Genomic DNA, 24,627 nt, shown 5'->3' with positions numbered 1-24,627 from the left:
AAGACGTTTGAGAACCAAAGTACCACTGTATGGCGGCCTGTATGAAGCCAACATTTGACACCCCAAAATGGATCTGCTCCATTATAGATCTCAATTTCGCATCTCCTTGACTTGGTGTGCTGTGCAGGGGAACCACCCATGCCACCCTAAATCTAGTGCTGCTACCATGAGAAAAAACTGTGTGGGAGTTGCCTGGGCCAACTCGCATGGCATCTGGGGGTTGGGGGAGCTCACAGTATATATGGTAATGCACTTGTGCTTTCAGGAGCAATCAGCGATGTGCAGAACTTTCTGGGCTGGGACCAAAGAAGCTGTTTCTTTGGTTGAGGGACCCCTGTCATTATTTCTCCCAATGATCCCCTGTTTTTGTTTAGGAGGGAAACAAACAGCTTTCAGTAAGCAGGCTTCAGAAGCTCTGCTGCATGCATTGTATTGTTGCTTGGGTTATGACCTTTGATTCCACCCAGAGCTGCTTGTGATGATACCACTCAGCTGTGCATCATGTGCTCCATGCCTCGATTAAATGGCGTGCCCGCATATTTGGTGTCTCTTGGTGGTGGTTGTTCATAGTGTAAGGCACATTATCACAATCCTAAAAGGGTGAGAAGTCTCAGAAAATGCCATGCATTGTCAGACCCAAAATTACACCTATCCAAGGATGTAATCGGATAGAGAATTCATTTTGATTTTCAAGGGGGGGCATCATTTTGTTTACTTGTATGCTAGATACGACAAACAAAGGATATTTATATCCTTAATGGCTGCTTCTAACCTGTCTATGGACCATCGTGTATTACTTCTGAAATGATAGTATCTTGTTACTTTGAAATCAAGTGTGAAAGGCTAAATGTGCATTTATTTTTGCCCTTTTCCACTGCCAAGCTATCCCTGGGCACAGTCCAGCCAAAGCACTTTTAAGACTTGCAATTCAGAAGTAAACCTCTCTGACTCAATTCTGAATAGCAGTTTAGCACTGCAGCTTTAAGCTTGTGCTTCACAGATGTACATTTTCAAATGAGTGGGGCTAATCTGAGCATTGTATCTAATGTTGTTGCTCAGTTGACAGTAAGGCTTCCATCTGTGGAACAGGGAAGAAAGCCATTTCCTTCACTCCCCCCCCCCCCCCCGCCACCACTGAAGGCTCCACTCCATCTAACTCTGTTCCAGATAGGTGAGGGACCTTGCAGAACAGATTGTGTGTGTGTGTGTGTGTGTGTGTGTGTGTGTTGGGGAAATAGTAGAAAATTGCTTCTCTTCCACTGATGGAAGCTTCTCAGTTAGCTGAGTGACACCATTGGATGTCAATTGTAGGCACTGTTTCCTGGGTCTTTCTTTATTTCTTTCTTCAATTGCACAATCTTTTTTTCTTTTCTGTAGTGTTTTCCAAAAATTACACATAAAATTCCAATACAGATGTATTTTAAAAAATCTTTTCTATTTTTGAATTCCCAACCCATTTTCCGTGATGTTATTCTTATCTGTACCATATTCTTCACTGTACCATAACTTTATTCCTTTTTTATCATAATCATAACACAATAATCTCAAATTCTTTCTGTCGCTCATAGTTCAAAACATGGTCATGGAGTGTTCATATTGTAATATTTCTTTAAATAATCCGAAAAGGGTTTCCGTTCTTCAAAAGAACAGTCATCATTAAATTCTCTTACGTTAGCTGTTAGCTTTGCTAATTCAACATAGCTCTTTACTTTACTTATCCATTTCCAATTGCACAATCTTTTGTTGTTGTGCATTACATGCACTATGGATGGTATCCCACGATAGTCCTACTCTATTGAAATGAATGGACTTGCCTAAGGTGGGTCCATTAATTTCATTGAATCTATTCTGAGTCTAACTGAGTTGCATGCAACTTTTTAAATATATTTCCTAGGAAGTTTTGTGTAGCAGACAGACGCTCTTTGGGACTTCAAGCAAGTTAGCTATACTGAAGGCCTGGCAGCTGACCCAGGAGGCAGGACGAAGCAGCGCTGGAGCTGGCATGGATTTCTTCCCATGTTAACAAGCTTTTTTTAAACGTAGATGATATGGCTTAACATATGGCAACAATGTTTTTTTATAATCCAGGCAGCCCTTAAGGAGACTTTGGGGAGGATCAATTTACAGCTCAGGGCACCTGGGAAGATCTCATGTCGGCACTAAAAAGATTTTAAAACCTAATGACTGTTCGTTGGTCTTTTTAACCATTATCTGTGCAAAATAACCACCTGCTGGCTATTAAGTGGGTGTTTATTTTTTACAAAATCATTTTTCTTTAGTTGTTCCTTATTACCTTTTTTGCATATAATAAATAATAAAAACTTTAAATGTATGTCAACAATTAATTTTCACGTTTAAGGATTATACAATCGTACTGAAAAGCTTCCAAAATATGGCCTCTTGTAAATGCTCATTTAACTTAAATCATAGTTTTAATCCTTATTAGACACATCACTGGTTTGTGAGAGCAACTCAATTGATTCTATATATAGCATCCTAGCTGCCCATAAATGGGAGGGAAGGGGGCAGTAGCCTTCCCTTAGACTTAGACATTATTTTTGTTTTCCTCAGCCTAGGGCTTGGTAAGCTGGGTAAGACTGTCCTTCCTCTCTGCATTGCCATTTTGACATCTCTCTAGGTAAGTCTGTGCTCATTTTTAAAAAAATTATATGCATTATTCAGATTTGGAGAAAATCTATTTCCTCCCCCACCTCTGTGAAAGTGATGACTTTAAGAAATGGAGAAAAATTGGGCAATTTTTTTTAAAAAAACATTCTTTTCAACCTCATTTTGCACCCTCTAAGGCCACAATCCTGCACACAGGTTGCTTAAACTTCATTGAAGCCAATAAGTCTTAAGCAGCCACGAACTGCAGCCTTAGAGTCCAACCCCTGAATAGGGGTTTAACATGCACATCAGTGAAAGGAATACTGGATTCTTGGTCTTGAATAGAATAGATACTTCCTTTGAGCTAAACACATGCAACTGTATTCATATTTATTTATTTCTGTGTTAATGATTTATTCATATTTATTTCCTTCAATTTGAAGACATTAGATGCTGGGCAAAAGATGTAGCACGTATTTGTCTAGGAATAACAAACTGAACAAAAAAAGAAAGGGAAAAGATGTTGGCAGAAAACATCCATTAAATTAGAGTTTACCATATATTTCAAATCCTACTTCTTAAAAAATGGAATTCTGGCTGTTGATTCTGTCGAGTATTTACTGTTTGCTTTCTCTTTGTGCCTTTTGGCAAGCCCCTCTGCATGACTGGTGAGAGAGTGAGAGTGGAAGGAAAGGCTTTTGGAAATCTTTTTTTTTTTTTGCTCTGGAAATGATGCCTGCTAGAAAGCAACAGTGGAATTGGACGAAGGAGGCGCATGAGTCAATGGAGGCGCCGTAGGACGGGATAATAGAAGTTGAAATGTTTGAAACGGACTCCCTTTTGCTATCTCACTCGTTTCACATTGTTTACTATCCAATGAAAAGGTCAGGGTGTCTTCAAAGTGTGTTTTGGATCTTCAGGCTTAACAGGGCATCTGCTACAAGTCCCTTTTCTATGCAGGGAGTTGGCAGAGCATTCCTATAGGGGAGGGAGAAACCAATTCAGAAAGGCCACCTTTTCCTATGCCATGCTGGAAAGGAGGGGGGGAATGACAACCCCCCCCCCCCGTGATTTGGCCTTTTGTTGCTTCTTGCTGTTCCAAAAACCTTTCCTTCCCATTTCTCCCAATGGCATAATCCCCACCACCACCATTCCAGGGCATGTTGTGAGAAAGAAAGGGGCCATGAATCCACAGCCTCTTCTATCATTGTTAGGTCTACTTTTCAGGACAGAATGAGATGTACACCTCAGGCAGCAGATTTTGGGTGTCATGAAAGGGGCAGTGAAATGTTTATTATTTAGTTTGTCATTGCAGTTTTACTGCCAGGGAAAGGAAGATTTGTGTATGGGGTTTTCAGGTGTCAAAATAACTTGGGAGGCCTTGGTACTATATATGCTTACTTGAGGTTGGTGATAGGGAACTGTTTGCTGATCCACCACGGGCAGCAAAATGCCCTGGGAAGGCCCTGCACATCACTGTCCCCTCCGATGTTAGAGCTTGATGTTGGAGAAGCACCAGCGGAGGCCTTTTCTGCAGCCACAAGTTGGAAGCTGTCAAAAGCAGATTTCTCCCTCTCTCTTTGAGGGCAGCCCACTCCTTCCATCCATGGAGAAGGAGACCTGAAAAGTCCTCCATCCCCTGGGACTTTAGAGGGCTGTGACCTAAGTGATAAAACTTTCAGGTGCCCCCGTATCAAGTTGCCATGGATTTGTGGGACCAAGATGGCCATGATTTGCAGCAGTTTGTCAGCACGCTTGATTGTAGTTAACTGACTTTTGTGAGCAACCATAAGAGTAAAAAGTTACAGAATGTAAAATACATAAGATTGTTAAAAGGGGGTAGATTGGAATGTAACAGTAACTAGCTGCAATTTTTAAAGGTTTTGCTAGGTACTTCAAAAATCAGAGCCTTCCAATAAAATGATCCTATGCATTATTCAGATTAGGGTAAGAATATATATATATATATATATATATATATATATGAAGTTCTACAGGTAAGGCAGGGGTGGATAAATTTAGGGTCTCCTGTTGTTGCTGGGCTACAATTTGCCACACAGTCCATCCTGGCCAGGGACTGATGAGAGCTGGAGTCCAACAGCATCTTGGGGAGTGGGCATAGGTTATCCACCCCTGAGATAATGAATGTGTTCCTGAACAACTGCTTCCCAACATATGTAACTTGTAACCATTTATATACTCTTAACTGATTTGTTCTATATAAGTATGGCTAGCCAAAATGGTTGCTGAGTTTTGGAAAATATGTGGGTGTGTCAACCCAACTCCTGTGCTCACCAAAATAAAAAAAAGGCAGATGGACACACATGGACTGCGTGTAGGAGGTTTGATCAGTTTCCAGCAAATGATGCACAAGGCTACGCAAGGCAACTCCCTTTGCTTAGCCAATCCCTGTGGGCAGTGGGATGCACTGGTGGGACGTAAGCAGAAGGATGGGGCAAGGAGCCACACCAAATCCCAGGTGCTGTTGTCAGCTCCCTTCATGGCTTCCATGAACTCTGTTTCCACGTTCAGGGCAAAGAGGAGAGGGGACTTTATCCTTTGAGGCTATGGTCTTGGGGAGGCATTTGCTTGTGCGAGAGAAGGGAGGAAAAAGGTCAAGAGAAGGTTTCCTTCTGCTTTGTTTTTCTCCATTGAGTCTGTAAGTGCATAAAATAAATTATGTATGTGTGCACACACTTCTGTCCCATTTCTGTAATTTGAATGCACGCTGTGTGAAAGCATCTCTGTGCAGGTGTCTCATTAAGGTGAGAGAGAAAGGCAAAAAGACGTTTTCCACCTGCCAGCTGCATCCCCTCACTGTGCATGTGTAATTCATGGTGTGTATGCCATGTTTGTATGTTTCTTTTGGTCTGTGCCTGTGTGCATTCGCAGGATGGGTGGAGTAGCTAGTTGCAGATTCATCTGGTAAGGCAGAGCTGTAGCAATAGCTCCCTAGCTGCAGTGTTGTCACTGCTTACCGGGAGGCTGAAGTGGCAGCAAGGGCAGGACTGTTGGAATTCTGCCTGGGTCAGAGGAATGTGCCACAGCGTAGGCACCGGCAGATATTCCTGTCGACCTCCCCGCGTCTCCACTCTGCTGATAAGCAGGCGAGGTCCGGCGATTCTTCTCAGATGTATGAGAGGAACACACCGTTCTTCCTCTCTCCCCTTTGGTGTCCCCAGGGAGGGGAAAGAAGCAGACAGAAAACTATTTACATCATTTATTTCTGCCTCTTACATCAGTACAGAGAATCATGTCTGCACTCAACAACAGCAAGAAGAAACTCCTCCCAAGTACATCCAGTACGGGTCATATGACACACACACACTGAGCTAACATCCGGTGCTCAGTACAGAATGGACTGCCCCTTTGTTCCCATGGCAACAGTCACAAACATCCTGTCTGGCTTTCCAGCCACAAGCAGCTGGCTGAGCTGCTAGAGCCTTTGCTTGCTGCAGCATTGGTGCTTTATGGCAACATACTCCCCCTAAAGTATCAATGTGTGCCGCGAGCAAAGCGTCATCCAGAGAAGAAAACAAACAGTTGTTATATTTATAACATTCCCCTGTTGTTTCAGTTCCACCCTTGGAACTACCCGCCACTGGTTTAACCAATGTACCTCTCTGGTTGTGTGACTTCGCATTACCTCGGTTAACAACTCTCTGTTGTGCCTTTGTCTCTGACTCAGACACAGCTTCAATCTGTCCTTGGTCGTTTACAATAGCAACATATGCAAGGTTAGCAAACTCCTTTGAATACCTCTTGGGTGGTACACCCTTCGTTGCTCTCTCAGACCTACGTAAGAGGTTCTGATCCTCTGTGCTCACTGGTTCAACCTTTGGACTCTGTTGAGAACCAGTAGCAATCAGTGGTTCTTCCTTCACCTGTGAAGGTCTATCCATTGTGTGAGATTTCCTCTCAATGACTGTTACAACTGAACTCTCTGAGCTCTCACTGTCATCATCAGTACTACTGAACTCAATAAGATCAAACTCATCATCATCATCATCATCAGAATCGTTTCCTGTGGGAAATGTCTGTACTATCCGCTCTTGCTTTGGAGCACTCTCTAGGAACTTTGTGAGAATCACCTGACCAGATTCAGACAAAATTACTCTGTAGAGACCCTTTTCATATCCCACAAAAATGCCTCTGGCATTCTTTACACCACCTGGAGCTTCTGTTCTCACATGAGACCCGAAAACCTTAAAATAGGCAACAGAAGGTTTTCTATTGAACAGCTTCTCAAAAGGAGAACATCCCAACTCTGTTGAGACTTTTCTCAGCCACACATGAAGATAGGACGCTAGCGATTCGGCCCAATATTCATGTGGCAAATGTGAACTCAGCAATTGCGCATTCATCCCCTTTTGCAATTCTTTGTTCACTTTTACACAGACCCCCCTGTTCCACGCTTCGGTCGAAACAGCCACTTTGTGGTCTATCCCTTTTCCATCCAGGAACTTCTGAAACTTCTGTAACAGAAAAACTTGCTTCTCATCTGTGAAAAGACAATCAATGTTAGCATCATGCATAATTTTAACCTTGTCACAAAACTCCTGAAACTTTTCTAAAGTTTCTTGCGGTTTCTCCATCAAATAAACCCAAGAATAATTAGTGAAACAATCCACACACACAAGGTAAAATCGTGCACCGCCTCTAGATGGTTCTAGAGGACCAATCACATCAGCATACACCCGCTGAAATGCTCTGTCGACCTTCATGGTCTTAGTCACCTTCCTGGTGCTCACACTGGTCACACCTGCAAGAGAGATTTTGTTAGAAACAGAAGAATTACATTGCATGTAATCACTTTGATCAAAAGTCAACAAATACAGTCCATCTTTCTCTTTGGCAGTAAGAAACAGTTCTCCATCTTTGTAGATCTTGCAGCTTTTAGCATCATAGGACAGTTTCAGTCCTTTCTTTGCAATCTGCGACACGCTCAGCAGATTAAATCTCAGTTCTGGAACCAGGTAAACATCACTTATAGTCAAGTTCAGACTCTCAAGATACACAGTCCCAATTCCAGTCGCTTCCAACTCTTGACCGTTGGCCTGTTTCACAGTGAAGCTTTGCTTCTTCAACGTCGAAAACAGTCCTCTGTGCGGGCACAAATGTTTTGTACAGCCCGTGTCGATTATGAATGCGTTCCCAACATCTGGCGTGGTTCCTTTCGCCATCATAGCCTTTGCAGGTTTCACCTGGCACTTGGTACGGCTTTTGCCTGACGCCTGAGGCTTCGTAGAGCTGCTCTTTGCTCCTCTTGACTGGCGCGGCTTCTTACAGTTTCGCTGTAGATGCCCAGTCTGTCCACAATTGTAGCATCGGACAGCACTCAATGCTACACCATGCTCTCCAGTAGCATCAGCAGTGGGGGAATTAGAACTCTGTTCTTCCCTCCCCCTGTCTTTTTCTTCCAGTGCAGCAAGTCTGTCGTGTTCATTCAGGACCACAGCACAAACTCTCTCCGCGGTCAGCTGCGCGGCCGGTAGGGAACCAAGCTGACTGGCAACAACCTTGTAGGTGCGGCTAAGGCTGTTTATCATCATGAAGCAAAACACTTCCTCCTGAAGACGAAAATTGCGTTCCACCATCTGTTGACGCAGAAACTTCATTTCTGTCAGGTGCGCTTGAACATCTCCATCAGGCGCAAGTCTCAGATTGGTCAATTTCTCAAAATACAGCAACGCTGAAGAACCAGCATCTCTCTGATGCGTTGTACGCAGCGTGTCCCATACCTCTTTCGCATTTTCTAAATGCTGAACATGCACCAACTGATCATCTGAGACACACAGAATTATAGCAGTCCTGGCCCTTACATTCTGTGACTCCCAACCTCTGGTTGGTGCTGCAGGGATGGGGTTTTCAATTACATCAAAAAGCCTCTGATTCTGCAGCAGGGCCTTCATCTTTACAGACCAAGATGAATAATTGTCATTGGTTAAGGGAGGTGGGCAAGGCAAACCTCCCCCTTTCTTGGCATCCATCTTGAAGCCAAGCCTCCAGCTCACAATGTCAAACAAACTGTAAAATCCAACAGTTGTTTTTTCCTTTCTCACGCAGCAATCTGCAAATTGTTTACGCTCTTTGCACCTGGCAGCTAAACACAGGCTGCTATTGAAAAGTCCCTTCCAAGAGCTCGTAAACCTTGTAGCCAAAACATTCTCTGATTTTGTTTCGCTTTCCCAGGCTCACACTCAGAGTCCAGCCCCTTTGCCAGTAACTTTCCAGGACCGTTACCTAGCAACAATGCATTTCAATAGGACATCTTATCTACCACAAAAATTTGTGGAATGCAGGCTTCAGCCTTCAAGCTGCAGGCCTCTTCCTCCGGAGCTCTTGTTTTCTTTGAAACGCAGCTCCGTGAACCAGGGAATTAATCTTCCTGCGTTCACACTTTTAGCCCGAAATGCAGTATACCTTGAACTTTGTTGCTCTGGAAAACACCTCTTCTTTCCACCAGCTGTCTGTGGAGCCTCTGGCTTCTTTCAGACGCTTCTCTTCCTCCTTGGAGCAGAGGAGGACAATCCACCAGCCTCTCATGCAGATGTCCGATGAATCGCAACCATCCGAAGGCTGCCACTGTTGGAATTCTGCCTGGGTCAGAGGAATGTGCCACAGCGTAGGCACCGGCAGATATTCCTGTCGACCTCCCCGCGTCTCCACTCTGCTGATAAGCAGGCGAGGTCCGGCGATTCTTCTCAGATGTATGAGAGGAACACACCGTTCTTCCTCTCTCCCCTTTGGTGTCCCCAGGGAGGGGAAAGAAGCAGACAGAAAACTATTTACATCATTTATTTCTGCCTCTTACATCAGTACAGAGAATCATGTCTGCACTCAACAACAGCAAGAAGAAACTCCTCCCAAGTACATCCAGTACGGGTCATATGACACACACACACTGAGCTAACATCCGGTGCTCAGTACAGAATGGACTGCCCCTTTGTTCCCATGGCAACAGTCACAAACATCCTGTCTGGCTTTCCAGCCACAAGCAGCTGGCTGAGCTGCTAGAGCCTTTGCTTGCTGCAGCATTGGTGCTTTATGGTAACAAGGACTGTGTTCTCTCAGTGCATCTGAATAGCTCCAACCTCACTGCCACCTGGCTCCTTCCCCTCCCAACATGCAACAGTGCTGCAGCCGCCGCCAGGATGCTATTGCTGCGGTTTTGCTTACCTCACCCTGGATGATCCATGGCTTAATTTCTCCACCCATTCCCCAGCACTGCCAATTATTTCAGTCCTGTATTATAATATTTCTAGGCCAGTCTTTTAGACAAGATCCCCACTGAGCTTTGTATTGGGAGGGTGGGTTCGTATATATTGCTTTTGAGAGCATTAAAAACAAAAAAAGAGTTTGAAGCCATCCAAATGTGTCTGCATCTTTTGTTTGAGGTAGTCTGTTGCTCTTGGAACACAATGAAGTAGTAAATTTATGAATTGTAACTTTTGTTAAGTGTTAAAGGGTTTGGTACTTGTACAGGGGAACATGTTTTTTTAGAATTGAAAATTCCTGAGCCATTGGATTCTGTATTAAAATTCTGGACAGAATCAGGTTCTGATGAAGCATTCATAAACAACTTCAAGATTGACTTGGCATCAATGCAGAGATCAGGGAACTGGAGTGTTCTGATTTTCCCCCATTTGGTTGGATGCATTGATCCATTGTATTTCCATAAAGGGATCGTGGACTTGTTCACATTATTCATAAAATAATGTGGAGGAACTTGTGGTTCCTCCACAGTTCCTTAGTATATTGCAAAAGCTGGGAGAATGGGTTCAGTGGTACAGAATTTGCTTTGCATGTAGAAGCTTCCAGGTTCTATCCATGACATTTCAAGTTAGGGCCAGGACTCAGCGAGATCCATGCCTGAAACTCTCCCTATGTACCTGAAGACAATTGCAAGACTGGTTACTTACAATGTCCTTGTCTTGAAGCGTTCTCTGTTTGCTTGGAATAGATCTAAGCATTACAGCACCATGGTCTGCTCTATCAATACATGCTTGGCATGGTTATGTGCAGAAAGGAGTGCAGAAAGGAGGTCTTCACTGGGGATATTGGTGCAAGCAGCACTGTACACTCGTCATCGAGCTATATTTGCATCATGTGTAAGAACATGAGACGTAAGACGAGCCAACTGGATCAGGCCCATCTAATCCAGGATCCTGTACTCACAGAGACCAACCAGATGCAAGAAAGACCTGAGTGCAACCACACTCTCTGCTCCTGTGATTCTCAGCATGTAGGAGGAACATAGTCATCATGTGTAGAAGCTTTTATATTATACCCTGGGCAAGCATTTGATTTAAGAATATAATGATTATATGGGGGGCAGCAGGGAGGCCTGTATTTTGTTTCCCCCCTTTAAAATTTAAAGAAAACATTTATTACGCATGATTTCTATTCCATCAGGGTTTTTCCTGTAACAATGGTATGGATTTGAAGTAAATGTTTATCTTGTGCCCATTCTCTCCAGCCTGCCAGTTGGGCTGCAATCATGGACAATTTCTGCATTTTACAAACAACTTAAGAAACATGTCCATGTCAGCTCTGTATTTTAACCAATGCTGAGGATCAAACTTTTTCTGTGATTAAATTAGATTTGTTTACATTGTGGCAATGGAAATCTCATGAAGCATCATCAGGTCAAAATGATGAGGGGGAAATGACCTCATGGTGAATTTCTTTCATTGGTTGGTGGAATCATGAACAATTTCAAAGGCACATACTTCCGTGTAACTTGCTTAGGAATTGACTTTAAGGGTTCTTAGAAGCATCCTTAGGAATCGACAGAATACATCCTAGGCTAAACCAGCAACTAAAAGTCAGAACCTGTGTTGTGGCACTGCACGAGTAATACTAGAGAGTTGCATTGAACTGACTGGGTTCAAAGACTTCCAAAATGTTTAATAAGACCATAGTCTTACTGTATAGAAAGTCTACCTGCTACACCTGGACTTGTTTCAATTAATGTCTGCAGGAGACTTTGTGGATATTTAAGTTATAGTTAGTAAAATCTTAATAATTATTCATAAAGGAAACAGTTTATAAGAAGTAAATAAGGAGGTCAGATACAGGGTAAAGGAAGTCTTTTATTTGGTTGTTTGTATTGTTGTATTTTATGCTCACTGTATGTTATGTTCATGTTCAAGAAAGAAAGAAAGTCTACATGCTACAGACATTATTGGAAACAAGATATATATTTATAAGAATATATTTTATATATAAATATTTATAATAATATGTCAGGCCCATCTTCCTTCTGAACTGAAATCCTTGTTTGTGTACAACAAAATAGCTGGTAACGAAATCTGCAGCCTTAACCATGTCTATGTAGAAATACATCCCATTGAATTCAATGTGGCTTCCTCCCAGATATGCGGGGTTGGGATTGCAGCCTATTTATATCTGCTTATGCTAGGCAGGAGTCTGAATATGTGAGCTATTTTGAGGTTCTGGCTAGATTTTATTGGGCTCTTGAAAATTCTGCTCATTTCATTGCCCTTCTGTATGTGGCCCCCACAAAAGAATCAAGGGAAGCAGCGGATCTTCTCTGTTTCTCAGAGGATCTTGCAGCATCTCCTCTTGCAGCAGTCTGAGGCTTATACCCACCATACACTTAAAGCACTTGACTTCCCCAAAGGATCATGGGAAGTGCAGCTTACCTTTCACAGAGCTGCGATTCCCAGCTCCCAGGGGGAAGCCATGTGCTTTAAATGTAGAGCACGCATGATGCCTGAGAAATGCACCTGAGGACCCTGTCTCTCACAGAGAGTCAAGTACCTATCAAGTTCCTCCTTTAGTGAGAGTAAGACTCAGATGCAGTATCCCTGTGGATGCTGACCTAAGTAAGATCTTGAAGTTCTGGCTCAGGGTTCTTTTCAGACATTGGCCACCTCTGTAACCCAATCACCTCTAGTGCTATGTATGCCCCGCTCCTTATAGCAGCGCGACCCACATGCTTAGGACAGGAAGTGAGGACCTCTTCCATCCAATTACAATTTCAGGTGGACTTTGGACAGGCAGGACACTACACCCTCACAAAAAGTAGTCAGCTGGATTTTGACTAAGCAGAAATAGACAGGATTTGTGCTAGCACAGGGGATTCTTTTAAGGCCTGGGAATGAGCTTAATGCTAATTCAGTAGGAAGTCTCCCACGGTCAGAAAGCGGTGGGCGACGTTGCTTCCAGAAGCTTTCCCATATCACTCATGCCCAAACCCAACCAGGCATTATGACGACGGTGATTTAAACAGCACTTAAAATAAGCCGAGTGCTTTTGCAGGGAATTAAAAACGACAAGCTCCCTTTCCTGAAGACTCATCATCTGAACACAGATGAGACTTAAGAGGGAAGGGGGTGACGGAAAGGTGAGGCGAATATGTGAAATAATGCATCATTTATAAAGCATGGGGTTTTCGTGAGTGAGCTATCGTTCCGACTTAATAGAATTTCCCTTCCTTTGCAAAAAGAAAGAAAGAAAGAAAAAAGGCTGGCTTCTGTCAGATGGCAACTGGAAGGCGCATTTCCTTTAGTGGCTCTGCAGACACCATTTTATTGCACATTCAGAATGAGTTGTGCTTGTGGTGCTATCTGGATGGGCACAAATGACCCTGTTAGTACCGTTTGCACCTTCAAATGTCTTGGGACAGCCATACTGCTTCATTCCCAACTTCATTCCCATAGCTTCCAGCTGAAATCCCATAATGTTTTATATGGAATTGTTCAGGTTTATTTTCATCCCAATTTTGTCGCACCCTTAGCTTTCTCAATAGAAATTCAGATGTAGCAAACTGAATCAGAACAAATCCATCACTAAGGCACTATTATTGTGAGTTGAAGCCCCATCCCTTGCTTTATGATGAAATAAGACACATTGACACTGGCGGAGGAAGAGGAGTGCGGGGGGAGCGCACCGCCCCCGGCAGCGCAATCCTGGTGGGGTGCTATCGCGGCTGCCCCCCACATGCGCTGGGCACCATGCCCCCACGGTCGATGAGCCCTGCCCCCAGGATGTACGCCATGCCCCCACGATGCGTGCCAGCCCCACCCCCACCTGCTCTCTGCCTCCCGGTTCTGGAGCATGAAGCTCTGCCACTGCACATGGAAACCAGTATTTTAGGTTAATGGGCTAAAAATGGCCACAACTTTATTTGTTACAGAATGTGAGTGGTATTGGCTTAGGCATTGGATCTGAACAGACTATACTTCACTCCAACAGGCTGAGCCACTGTCCCGCGTTTGCTTAAGAGCGGCAAATCACATCCTCCAGCCAACTGCTGGATTGGTTGGCTGAGGGCATGATGCAGGCCTGGGACTTCCTGTGACGCAGTGGGCCATCCACACCCCCTGCGAAGCGCGGGAAGCGAGACCTGTTCACAACCCCTCCCCTCAGTAAAGAAGAGAGGCTTTGTGTCAATAACATGCCATAGAAAACAACCTCAACAAAACAGCAGTGTGGAAGGACCTGTGAGTGTCCTTTCCTTTGACACACAGCAGTTGTTCCAAATCCAGGTCCTCCAGCAGCACAAAGTAGACAAAGCTGTGGGTGGTTTCAGGCTAGCTGACGACTGAGCATTTTTCTGTACTGAGAAAGATGAAGCAATAATCTCCTGAGATGGGTGTGCCTTGCTGCAAACTGAGAATATTTCAATGAAGTTGAAGCTGGTGGAAATTAGAATACTGTTCCATATGACAAGGAGTGTGGACGAATGTAACCTCAACGCTCATGGAACTCTGAGGCATCTGAAAGGGGTGTGGCAATAGACAGAAGACTAGTGTGTATTTATTGTAATGGTTTATATTCTAGCTCTCAGAAAACTAATTGATCCAAAGTGGCCTATGAGTGGCATTTTTTAAAAAAACAACAACCCCACAATAAACAATAGCAAGATAAAAAAAATCATCAGGACCCTGCTCATAGAGGAGTTGATGTTAGGTGACCTTGGTGGTGATGGTGGGGTAGAGAGAAAGTCCAGCTAGAGGAGACTTTGAGGAGGCTATTGCTGGTATCTTTTCTTCCTCCTGGAAAACTTTCCATAGGACTACTGAAGGCGGAGGACTGTAGCTCAGTAGCAGAACATCTATTTTGAATGCAGAAGGTCCCTGCATCTTCAGGTAGGACTGGGAAGAAAACTTTGCCTGAAATCCTGGAGGCTCTGTCAGTCAGTTAGTTCAGATGATACTGAGGTAGTTTGGCCAATGGTCTAGCTGTTCTATGATGGTAAGAACATCCCTGTACGGGAGGGAGGAGGCAGTCCAGCTGCGACAGGCTCTGATATGGTTTGCCTTCATAATGTCCCTTCTGTGACCTGCTGCTTAATAGAGAACAATGGATCATTTCAGTGCTTGATAGGATGTAGTGATGGTGTTTCTGGAGAAGAGTTCAACAACAGAGAATGGTCAATCATATCAAAATAAGACATTACTGAAATAGCAAAGTTATACCGCTCCTCTCAATTGCTATGAGAAGAAAAGCAAATAATATTCCTAAAAGATTCCCAAATGCTCTATGTAATTAAATTGGTGGGATTATATTAGCTAGCGGTGAGACAAAATCCTGTGCCTTTCAATACTGTAAGGGCAACTAAAATGTAATATATTTCTTGGGTGGAAAGTACTTCACTGTTGGAAAAAGCATGAAACTTGTGCAGGCAAACCAGAACTGATATTATTTTGTCACATTAATTGTAGACCTGAGCTGCAATTATTCAGCCTTGGCTGTTATATGGGGTGTGTGTGTATGTATTGGATTGCTTTTGATCTTTGCTCTTGTTTTATTATATATTTGTGTCCTCATTTTGTGTTTTATGCTGTGAACCACCCTGTGATCTTTGGATGAAGGGCAGTATATAAATTGTAACAACCACAGAAGCAATATATGGAAAAACACTGAACGCCCCACCCCGAGATGAAACCTTTGGGGCTAAAGCCCTGTGAACATAAAACAATTAATTTAATCAGAAATATGGGCCTCTTGGGTAAGCAAGAGTTAATTTATCTGTCTAAGCAGAAAGAGACACCCACAAGGAGGCTGTACCTCTTTCTGACATATGTCAAATGGAGCAAAGTTATAATGTGCTAATCGAGCAATGACTCTGCCAGGATATAAATATGGTCAGTTTGGAAATGCATTTTACATTTTGGTTTGTTGCCAGCGTCACTCTCTTAATAAACCTTGTCCCTTCTGGACCATGCAGCTGCCTTTGCAGGCTCTGTCTCTCTGAATGCCTCCTTCAATGAAGGTTGAACCCCAAAGGGACTTGGGTCAGCTACCACTTTCTCAAAGGAACACAGAGATTTTCCTCTCTCTCTCTCTCTCTCTCTCTCTCTCTCTCTCTCTCTCCCTCTCTCTCTCTCTCTCCCCCCCGGGAAGCCATGGCTTTAATATTTGAAATGGCCCCATGAAGGTTGGGTGCCTTGCATGCATGTTCATTATTAGGCAGCCCTGATTCAGCTAGATGGTAGCAGATGACCTTAGGTTCTATTGCTTTCAGTGGAACCTGTAGTCCAATTCTGTGCCTATTCATTGTAGTCAGTGAGGATTATTCCCAAGTAAGAGTCCTTTAGCTTCCAGTCTTTAGGTGGATTGGGGCTACTGATTATAGTAGTGGGTGGCTAGCCTGCAGGCTTTAATCCATCCTTCCTGCACAAAAAGATCTGCTGTAGCCCCAGTCACCATTTTAAATTTCTGCTAAAAATACTGATTTCTGGTGTAATACCATGATGCCAAACAATTTTCTCAGTTTTCATTTTTTAAAAATAAAAATGCCATTTATGTTGTGAACTGCCCTGTGATCTTTCGATGAAGGATGGTATACAAATTTAAATAAATAAATAACATTATGCACATTTTAAGTAAATTTAATAATGGATAAACGATTCGAAAGAGTGTAAAATAGCTGATGGGGGAAGCCATTAGGAAGTCAGCCTTAAGAACTGCAGTTCTCATCACATCCGCTTTGACATGTGGCCTCTGGAGGGTGGACAACAGTTCATTGCAGCCCTTGACTAAAAAAAAAGCTAAGCTCCCTGGACTATAGCATTGCAATATGCACATGTGAATGCTCCTTCCGAGATGACTTGCTGTCGTGAAAATTTTGCATCAGCTGCTGTCAGTTCAAATGCCATATTCTTCATTGTAGGTGCTAAGTGTTGAGAACTTAAGTGATGTGAGATTGAGGCCAGTTCCAAAGTGGCCCACGTGTATTCATCCCAATAATTCAATTCCATATGAAAGGGATGATGAACCAGTGGTTCTCCAAACATTCTCTATCATCCTCAGCCAGCTGGGACAAATGTAAAGGATAACAGAAGTTGCAGTCCAACAATATCCAGAGGGTTATACATTCCCCATCCCAGCTGCACATCTCACTGAATGCAGTGGGGCTTACTTGCAAGTAAACCTGCATAGGGCTTGTTTGCATGTCTCCCATAGCTGTCAATGTTTTCCTTTTTTTGAGGGAGATTCCCTTATTCCGAATAGGATTCCTTGCAAGAAAAGGGAAAAGTTGACAGCTATGATGTCTCCTAGCACATGATTCTAAATATTCAGTTCATATATTTGTTAGTATCTTCCATCATGTTAATTGACAGAGTAGTCTAACACGATCTGTTGTTGCCCATTCAAGCTCCAGAATTTAAGAGAAACAACGAAGGTTCTGAAAGCCCCAGGTAAATAGGATTGTCACTGTTTAATTCACAGGAGCAGTGAGTGGTAGCAGATTCGAAGATGTCGTCTACGGTGCCGTTCTACCAAAGGAGGCACAAGCACTTTGACCAGTCCTATCGCAATATTCAGACCAGGTATTTGCTTCAGGAATATTCAGCAAGAAGGTAAGTGCCATACTTCTGGGTCTGGGTTTGGTGGGGCCAAAGCATGATAAATTCACAATAAATACAGGACAACCACTCGGGATTTAAACAGGCTATAACTTTATTGATTACAGGCGCTAAGCAGGTTTTGGCACAGGCATTGGGTATGTATCCTGAATCAACCAACCCATCTGCTGGTTGATTAATCAGCAGGGTTAACCAAAGTTAAGGATCACCCTAGGATGTACATCAAATCAGGGCACAAGTTGTGCACGGTGGGTCTAATGGCTCAGTCCTAAGATGCGCATCTGAGCCAACAGATTTGATTTGATTTATTTTCCAAGAACATGTATACACACACACAGACACACACACACACACACACACACTCGCAAAACCAGATGAGAGAGGAAAAGTAATACAGAGTTTTGCAATAAAATAATAATAGCAAACCAGTGTACCAAATGACTATTGTGCTTCACTGAACAGCAAATGGTTTTTAAAGTAGTCCTGCCATAACAAAGAATGAGAAGCTGGAGGGTTATGGGATCTGCCTCACTCTCTTGGCGTTGACTGGAAATATTGGTGTCATACTGGATATATGAGAAGCTTGACTTCTCCCTGCGCAAATAGTTAAGAGAGGTGAATGGAAAAGCTGTGACCTTCAGGTCATGCTGAAGAACCGGGAGAGGTATAATGATACATTTTTGCAGTGCACAACCTCACCATGACAGTCCATATAGCTGTGTCTTGAGAAGAGTCTAAAACAGAGGCAGCTATGTTTATCCATTATTATATACATGTGCAAACAATGCGTTACATTGTAGTATATCCATTTTATTAGGAGCAGCATGACTGTGATTCTGTGCATAGTTTTCTGGGAGCAAACTCTGTGAGTGTTTGCTTTTGACTGCTTAGGCTCAGCTTGTAAAACACCTTGAGTTTCAACCAAAGATTTTCAGCCAGCTAGAATGCAATATTTAGCTTTTAAAAAGAAATACAAATTTTTACCAGTTAAACTGATAGTAGGAAGTAGGAACCACATCAAAGAAACAGAAAGAAGTTTCCAGCCTTTGCTGGATTATTTTCCTCCTTCTCCAACTTCCTCTAAGCTGTCACAAAAGCAATTTGAAAACCTCATTATCACTTTGTTCACTCGGTGGTGTTAGGCAGGTCCACTCAAGTTACTTTTTCCTCCAGCAGATGCCATCATTGTTCCTGTTCTGAAAAAAAGTCACGGAGCTGCATTCATCTGTGCTTTCCCTTCACCATAGAACTGGAGCATCTGTCTTAAGGCTTCTGTTAGCGAAGAGGAGCTTGTTAGGTTCTCAGTTCAAATTCAGTTACCTCTCTAGTCTGAAACAACCATGACCTTTTATTGCCATTTGGATAACTTCTCCCCCTCCATTTTATCAACTGGGCAAAAGAAAATCTGAAACGTATTTCATTTATGCAAGTCAACCAATGACTAGTTTTTTTATTTCCCCAGAAAGACATGAAAATCTTAACACTGCGTTATCGTAAAAGTTGTTATCATTGCTTTGCATATAAGGGCTGCTTCCAGACAAGCTGCTTCTAGACATGCTGTTTCCTATTCTGCACCTGCCGATGTGGGAAGGACAACGTGTCGCTTGTGTGCCAGGAGACTTCATCATGTCTCATCTGAAGAGGAGTCACACGAATCCCAGGCAATGAGGTAAAGCTTTCTTCAGCCAGGATATAAAAGTAAGGAAAGTGATGGTGGAAAAGACTAAGTGATTCATAGGAAGCTGTCTTATACCAGGCCAGACTATTCATCCATCTAGCCCAGTATTGTCTCTTCAGGTTCCTTTTAATTGCTGATGCCCAAGATTGAACCTTGGAGCTTCTATAAACAAAGCATGTCGCCTACCATGGAGCTATAGTCCCTCCCTTAATCACTACCCTGTTGATAGGCTGAGCTGTCTAAGAATGGTGCAAATGCCATTGGCTAAGGTTCTCAGACCACCAATGGGAAACCTCAGGCCTGAAGGCCAGATACAGACCTCTCTGTCTGTCCCTTGGAGCTCTCTGTGGGCCACACCCCCTCTTCAGGCCACACCCCTCATGAGCTCTGCTTTGCACTCCCTTTGAGTATTTTGGCTTCATTGTGTCCAACTCTGTTAATGCTTTTTCTTTTCTTCCTTGGATGGAGGATAGAGAAGGCTGCATGTGTGTGTTTGTGTAGAGACTAGCCTAATGTTCAAAGGTTTTGTTTTTTAAAATTTCATTGGTTGCTCTGCCAACTTTTGCTTATGGCCCAGAAAAAGTTTGCCTAGCCCTGCCACAGAGAGAGGCAGAGAAGCAGAAGGAAATAGGTAAAGGGGAGGAGAAGGAACCAGAGTCTGAGAAGGCAGAAGACCAGGAGAAAGGGCAAGATAAGAGGGGAGTATTGGAGGAGGAAAAATTTGATCCAAATGAATAAGGAGGAGAAAGGCAAAAGGAGGAATATGAGACGACCAGCAGGAGGGAGGATGGGTATAGAAGAGAAATGCTTACATGGCCAAGAGCTGTAGTAGCAAGGAAGGGTGAAGTTCGCATTTTGATTTGAAGTTCCAATCCAGATCATTGACAGGGAGTTCCTAGTTTTCCTTTCAGTTTTCATATGTGTTGCCTTTGGGTCTCTGGCACCCAAGAATTGTGTTTTGTCAGGCACATGAGTAAATGTGCCTTGGGGCATATTTATAATGGCCGACTACAGCACCCTCCCTACTTCCCCACTGAAGTCCTCAAACAGGAAAGGAAATCATTTCCTACGTTAAGAACTCTCAAAACCTCCTGAAACACCCATGAGGAGCAGTTTTGTTGGCAGAACTGTCAACATGACAAGATGCTTGTAGTGTCCTGGGCTCCTTATTAATTTATTAGGCCTGGAATACTGAAGCATTGAGTGTCTCGTAAATCTCATAGCTGACATATGCCCGTACTGAAAATAGACTTTAAAAATTGGATTAAGTATGAATCTGCACTGAAATATGTGTGTGTGTGTGTGTGTGTGTGTGTGTGTGGAGTGTAAGCAACTGTGCTAAGTTCTTGCTAAAGGCCAAAACTATATGTTTGGTCAACTTACTCATAATATAGTTATCTTCCTCCCTTCCTATTTATCATCGGGGGAGCTTAAGGTGACATCTCAGTTTCAGCCGAGAGATGTACTCCTGTAATAAATATGCTGACAGCCCTGTTCCTGTTTTGTGTGAGTGGCTGTACGGCCACTGACGTATTGCACAACAAATACTCCCCAGGGACATGGACATGGCATGTCATGAAAGGTAGAGTTATAGAGAGATTGCCGTTCCTCTTCCTTTCAGACAAGTTAAGGGTCCCCAAGTGACCTGCTGGCAGCCCCTTGACATCACAGCGGGTGGAATATGAATGCTGATCTCGGTTTAAATAATAAATCTAAATTTGAAGATGTAGTCTATTCTGCTGCAAGGGACTAAGGGTGATTTCCAACTATGTGGCTACTCAGAATAGACCCAATGAAATTAATGGATGTAAGTTAGGCAACTTCATTAATTTCAGTGGGTTTACTTAATTTCTAAGTAAGTCCAGTGTTGGATACAGAATGTAAAAAACCCCAGTACGTGATTGCATATTACACCTTTGCAGAACGGTTGCCATTATTGTGCTACTCTGCTGTGATCAGCTGTCATGATGCATTAGAATTGAAATGCTTTAGATCACACAGAGAGGCTGCGTCAGATAGGTACTTCCCACCTTCGAATCAGCGGCCCCAATGGAGAAGGGATGGAAGTACCCATAGGATTTGACCTACCAATGCCATATTAACAAACTAGTTGTCTATTCTTGGGGCAACCACACCACAGGAGTCCAATCAGTGATTTTAAAAAAGATGAACAATGGGGAGAATAATCTTATGTTAGGGATGAGAGAGAACGCCACCCATGGTGGAAGCTGAGGGTGGGAAGAAAAGGCAATTTTTACCACAATGGTTCTGGTGTTATCTCATTTTCCATCCTTTTTCAGGTTCCCTCCTATTGGTTCTTATGGGAGGGAAATTCAGTATGCTTCCTGGATTAAAGATTAAGACCTCCTGCAGGACCATGGTTTTGCCCTCCCCCCCCCTTAGGATGCATTTATTTTTTTAAAAAATGACCACGGGAGATCGTGGTGTTGGATCTCCCATGGCACATCTACTTGGGTATATAAAACTATTCAGGCAGAAAAATAACAAAAGTCTAAGATGGGCTGCTCAAATCCCATTTTATTATCTCTCCAAGCACCCACCCTCAGCCCAGTTTCAACAGATGAATCTAAGAAGAGGTCTGCTGGACCATAGTCTCATGTAGTTCAGCACCCCATTTTCACAGTGGCCAACCAAATGAGGAGCTCATAAGCAGGACCTAAGAGAAACACAACTCTCCCCACTTGTGATCTGCATCGGCTGGTATTCAGAGGCCTCCTGCCCCTGCCCTGGCTTGCTTCAGATTCAGTTAAAGGGACTGAGGCTTGCTAGCAATGACCTCATTCTCTGTAACTGGGCAAAGTAACTGGGCTTTTTCAAGGCCTAAAGTAATGACATGAGTGTTTTTGACAGCTATTGGCTAAGGGTCAATGAAGGCCAAAGAAATAAAAGAGCACTTCTTTGTACAAAATCCATGGACTTATTTAAGAGACTTTTAGATCTCCTTTTAGGACCATGACCTCACAAGGGAACTCCGTAAAACAGCAATAAAGTCTGACAACAATACAATTAACAATAACAACCCACATTTAAAGTGCAATCCTACACAAGGCTACTAGGAAGGAAGTCCGATGGACTTCAGCAGGGCTTGATTATCTTTCAGCAGCGTTGCTAACTGCATTATCAACCTATCTTCTCCCCCCTCCAATTTCGGAAGCAGAACTAAGCAAAACAACGTGTATGAGCAATTTGGCAGATACAATAGAAGTCACAGGGCACTCTGTGTCGTTCTTAAAAGCACTCCACTCATGTTTGAAGGCTGAAACACAGCTTGAAGGACATATTATTGGAGAACCATCCTTGGCAGTGCCCTCCTTGAAGTCCTTTTTTTCACTCAACATTTGAAACTAGGGCAACTGATGGCATGGTGGAGAAAGTATGAGAGTGGCCGCAGGTATATGCTCTAGATGCCCTCAGTATAATGTGTGAGCAGATCTCATGGGGCTGTACACTATACACGTGTTAAGTGACCTGTGTGATTGGGCACCCACCACCAAGGATCTGAGACAGAACCAGATTAAGACCTTCAGAGGCATTTCCAAGAGTTTGGTGCCGCCATATATATCTAATTCAAAATATAGGCACTAATAAACCGTAGAATAAAATTTTATTTTTTGAAATGAAATGAAACCTACAGTAAGATGGAAAAAGATGTTTCTTTTTGTATACTTCCACTTGATTTGTATTTATTATGCTTATAATTGTGTACAGTGGTACCTCAGGTTACATATGCTTCAGGTTACATATGCTTCAGGTTACAGACTCCGCTAACCCAGAAATAGTACCTCGGGTTAAGAACTTTGCTTCAGGATGAGAACAGAAATCATGCTCCGGAGGCGCGGCGGCAGCAGGAGGTCCCATTAGTTAAAGTGGTGCTTCAGGTTAAGAACAGTTTCAGGTTAAGAACGGATCTCCAGAACGAATTAAGTACTTAACCCGAGGTACCACTCTGTGTGTGTGTGTGTGTGTGTGTGTGTGTGTGTGTATTCCCATTTATTGTGGGAGCCTTTTTTGTGGAACCTGGTTCAACTGCGCCATATGGTCCATGGTAATCCCAGCCATGCAACATTTCTGTGGTGTGCCCCCCTTCCCTTGATGCCCTAAGCACATGATTATTTTGCTTAATGGTTAATCCATCCTTTATCTGAGAGCTGGTGTGAGTGCAGTGGTTAGAACTGGAAAAACCCAGGTTCAAATCCGTACTTAGCTCACTGGTTACTCTTGAGCTCTGTGGTTGAGGTGTGTGTTTTACTGCAAATGTACATGCTCTTCAAAGGAAAGGAGGGGTGCAAGTTTAATTGCATTACATGGTATATTAAATGTGAGTGGGTTATGCCACCATGACCCTGCTCTCTTGCCACTTTCAACCATCGTAGGTTGTGTGGAAAGGTTCAGCTAAGCCCCACATAAAGAAATGTCTCAGTGACATTGGTGGAGCCACTCCAGCCCAGCACCAATTAAGGTCTAATTAGGTCTAATTAGGTGAGCCACTCACAGCAAAGGAAGACGAGGAAGAAGAAGATGCTGGAATGCTTGTGCATCTGCCCCTCAAGATTCTTCTTGCATTATCATGGGAAGGGAAATAGTTCAGAGTACAGAATCTGCATCTCCTTAATGCCACTAATGAAACTCCATAGCCTTCATTTGCCTGCTGTAGAGTTTCAGTAACAACGTGAAGGCTTTGATGCTGGGTTCTTCTCATGCCGTTTCCCCCCACCCCTCCTCTGGTCATGCAGGGTTCAGGAGCAAAAGTCTCAGCACTGGAGCGAACAGAGAAGGATCCGGTTTGTCACCAGCTTGTCCGCTTTGGAGGAGGAGATGCGCACAGCCAGGCTCCTTGCCAGAGAACAACTGGACAGAATCGCCATACAGAGGATGGTACTGTAAGAGGGTCTTTGTCCCTTCCTTAGTTTGTGGGCCTGCTCAAGCTCCTTCCTTGCTAAGAGCCTCTGGACTGCCTAGTTCTCCCCTCTTCCTATTTATTTAATTTGTTTCCCCTCTTGCGCTGCAGGTAGAAGAGAAGATGGCTTTGGAAAGGTATACCATTGAAGAGACCATCAGCCGAGCCCCTGAAATTTTGGTGCGGCTCCGGTCTCACACAGTCTGGGAGAAGATGTCTGTCAGACTTTACTTCACTGTCCAGGGATTTCCCACTCCTGTTGTACAATGGTAAGGCTTTGACCCCTTTCCAGGAATCTCAAAATGGCGTGAGGCTTTACTCATTTGGGAGCTTCAGCTCAGCTATTAAGTGTCACATACATAATGGCTATGTTAAAAATGCTTTGTAATCCTCAAAGAAATGCTGGATGGGTGCTGTTGACAAGTTTAAAACTCCTGCTGATTTTAATGGAGCAGCATAGCAGCCCAAGACTACCATTATTGCTTTACAATAAGAGTTAAATGCTACAAAGTCACCTAAGAAAATGCGAATCAACTGGAACGACTGGTGTGAGAACAGTAGAGCAGGGAACAGTAGAGCAA

General features: G+C 43.4%; 1 protein-coding gene across 1 annotated transcript in view; it reads left to right on the top strand.

Annotated features, from left to right (window-relative positions):
- Positions 1 to 2,519: 2,519 nt before the first annotated feature.
- MYOM2 (myomesin 2) overlaps positions 2,520 to 24,627 on the top strand; it is an 85,799-nt gene continuing 63,691 nt past the window's right edge. The window contains exons 1-5 of the mRNA XM_080998928.1: positions 2,520 to 2,638; positions 17,314 to 17,444; positions 18,976 to 19,119; positions 23,883 to 24,024; positions 24,158 to 24,315. Of these exons, the coding sequence (XP_080855054.1) occupies positions 17,341 to 17,444; positions 18,976 to 19,119; positions 23,883 to 24,024; positions 24,158 to 24,315 (548 nt within the window). The 5' untranslated portion in view covers positions 2,520 to 2,638; positions 17,314 to 17,340. The remainder of the gene's footprint in view (positions 2,639 to 17,313; positions 17,445 to 18,975; positions 19,120 to 23,882; positions 24,025 to 24,157; positions 24,316 to 24,627) is intronic.

Source organism: Podarcis pityusensis (genome assembly GCF_964106645.2).
Source record: "Podarcis pityusensis genome assembly, chromosome: 3".
In the NCBI taxonomy this organism is placed as follows: Eukaryota; Metazoa; Chordata; class Lepidosauria; order Squamata; family Lacertidae; genus Podarcis; species Podarcis pityusensis.
Note: the sequence above shows the minus strand (reverse complement) of the source record. Positions and strands in the feature narration are given on the sequence as shown.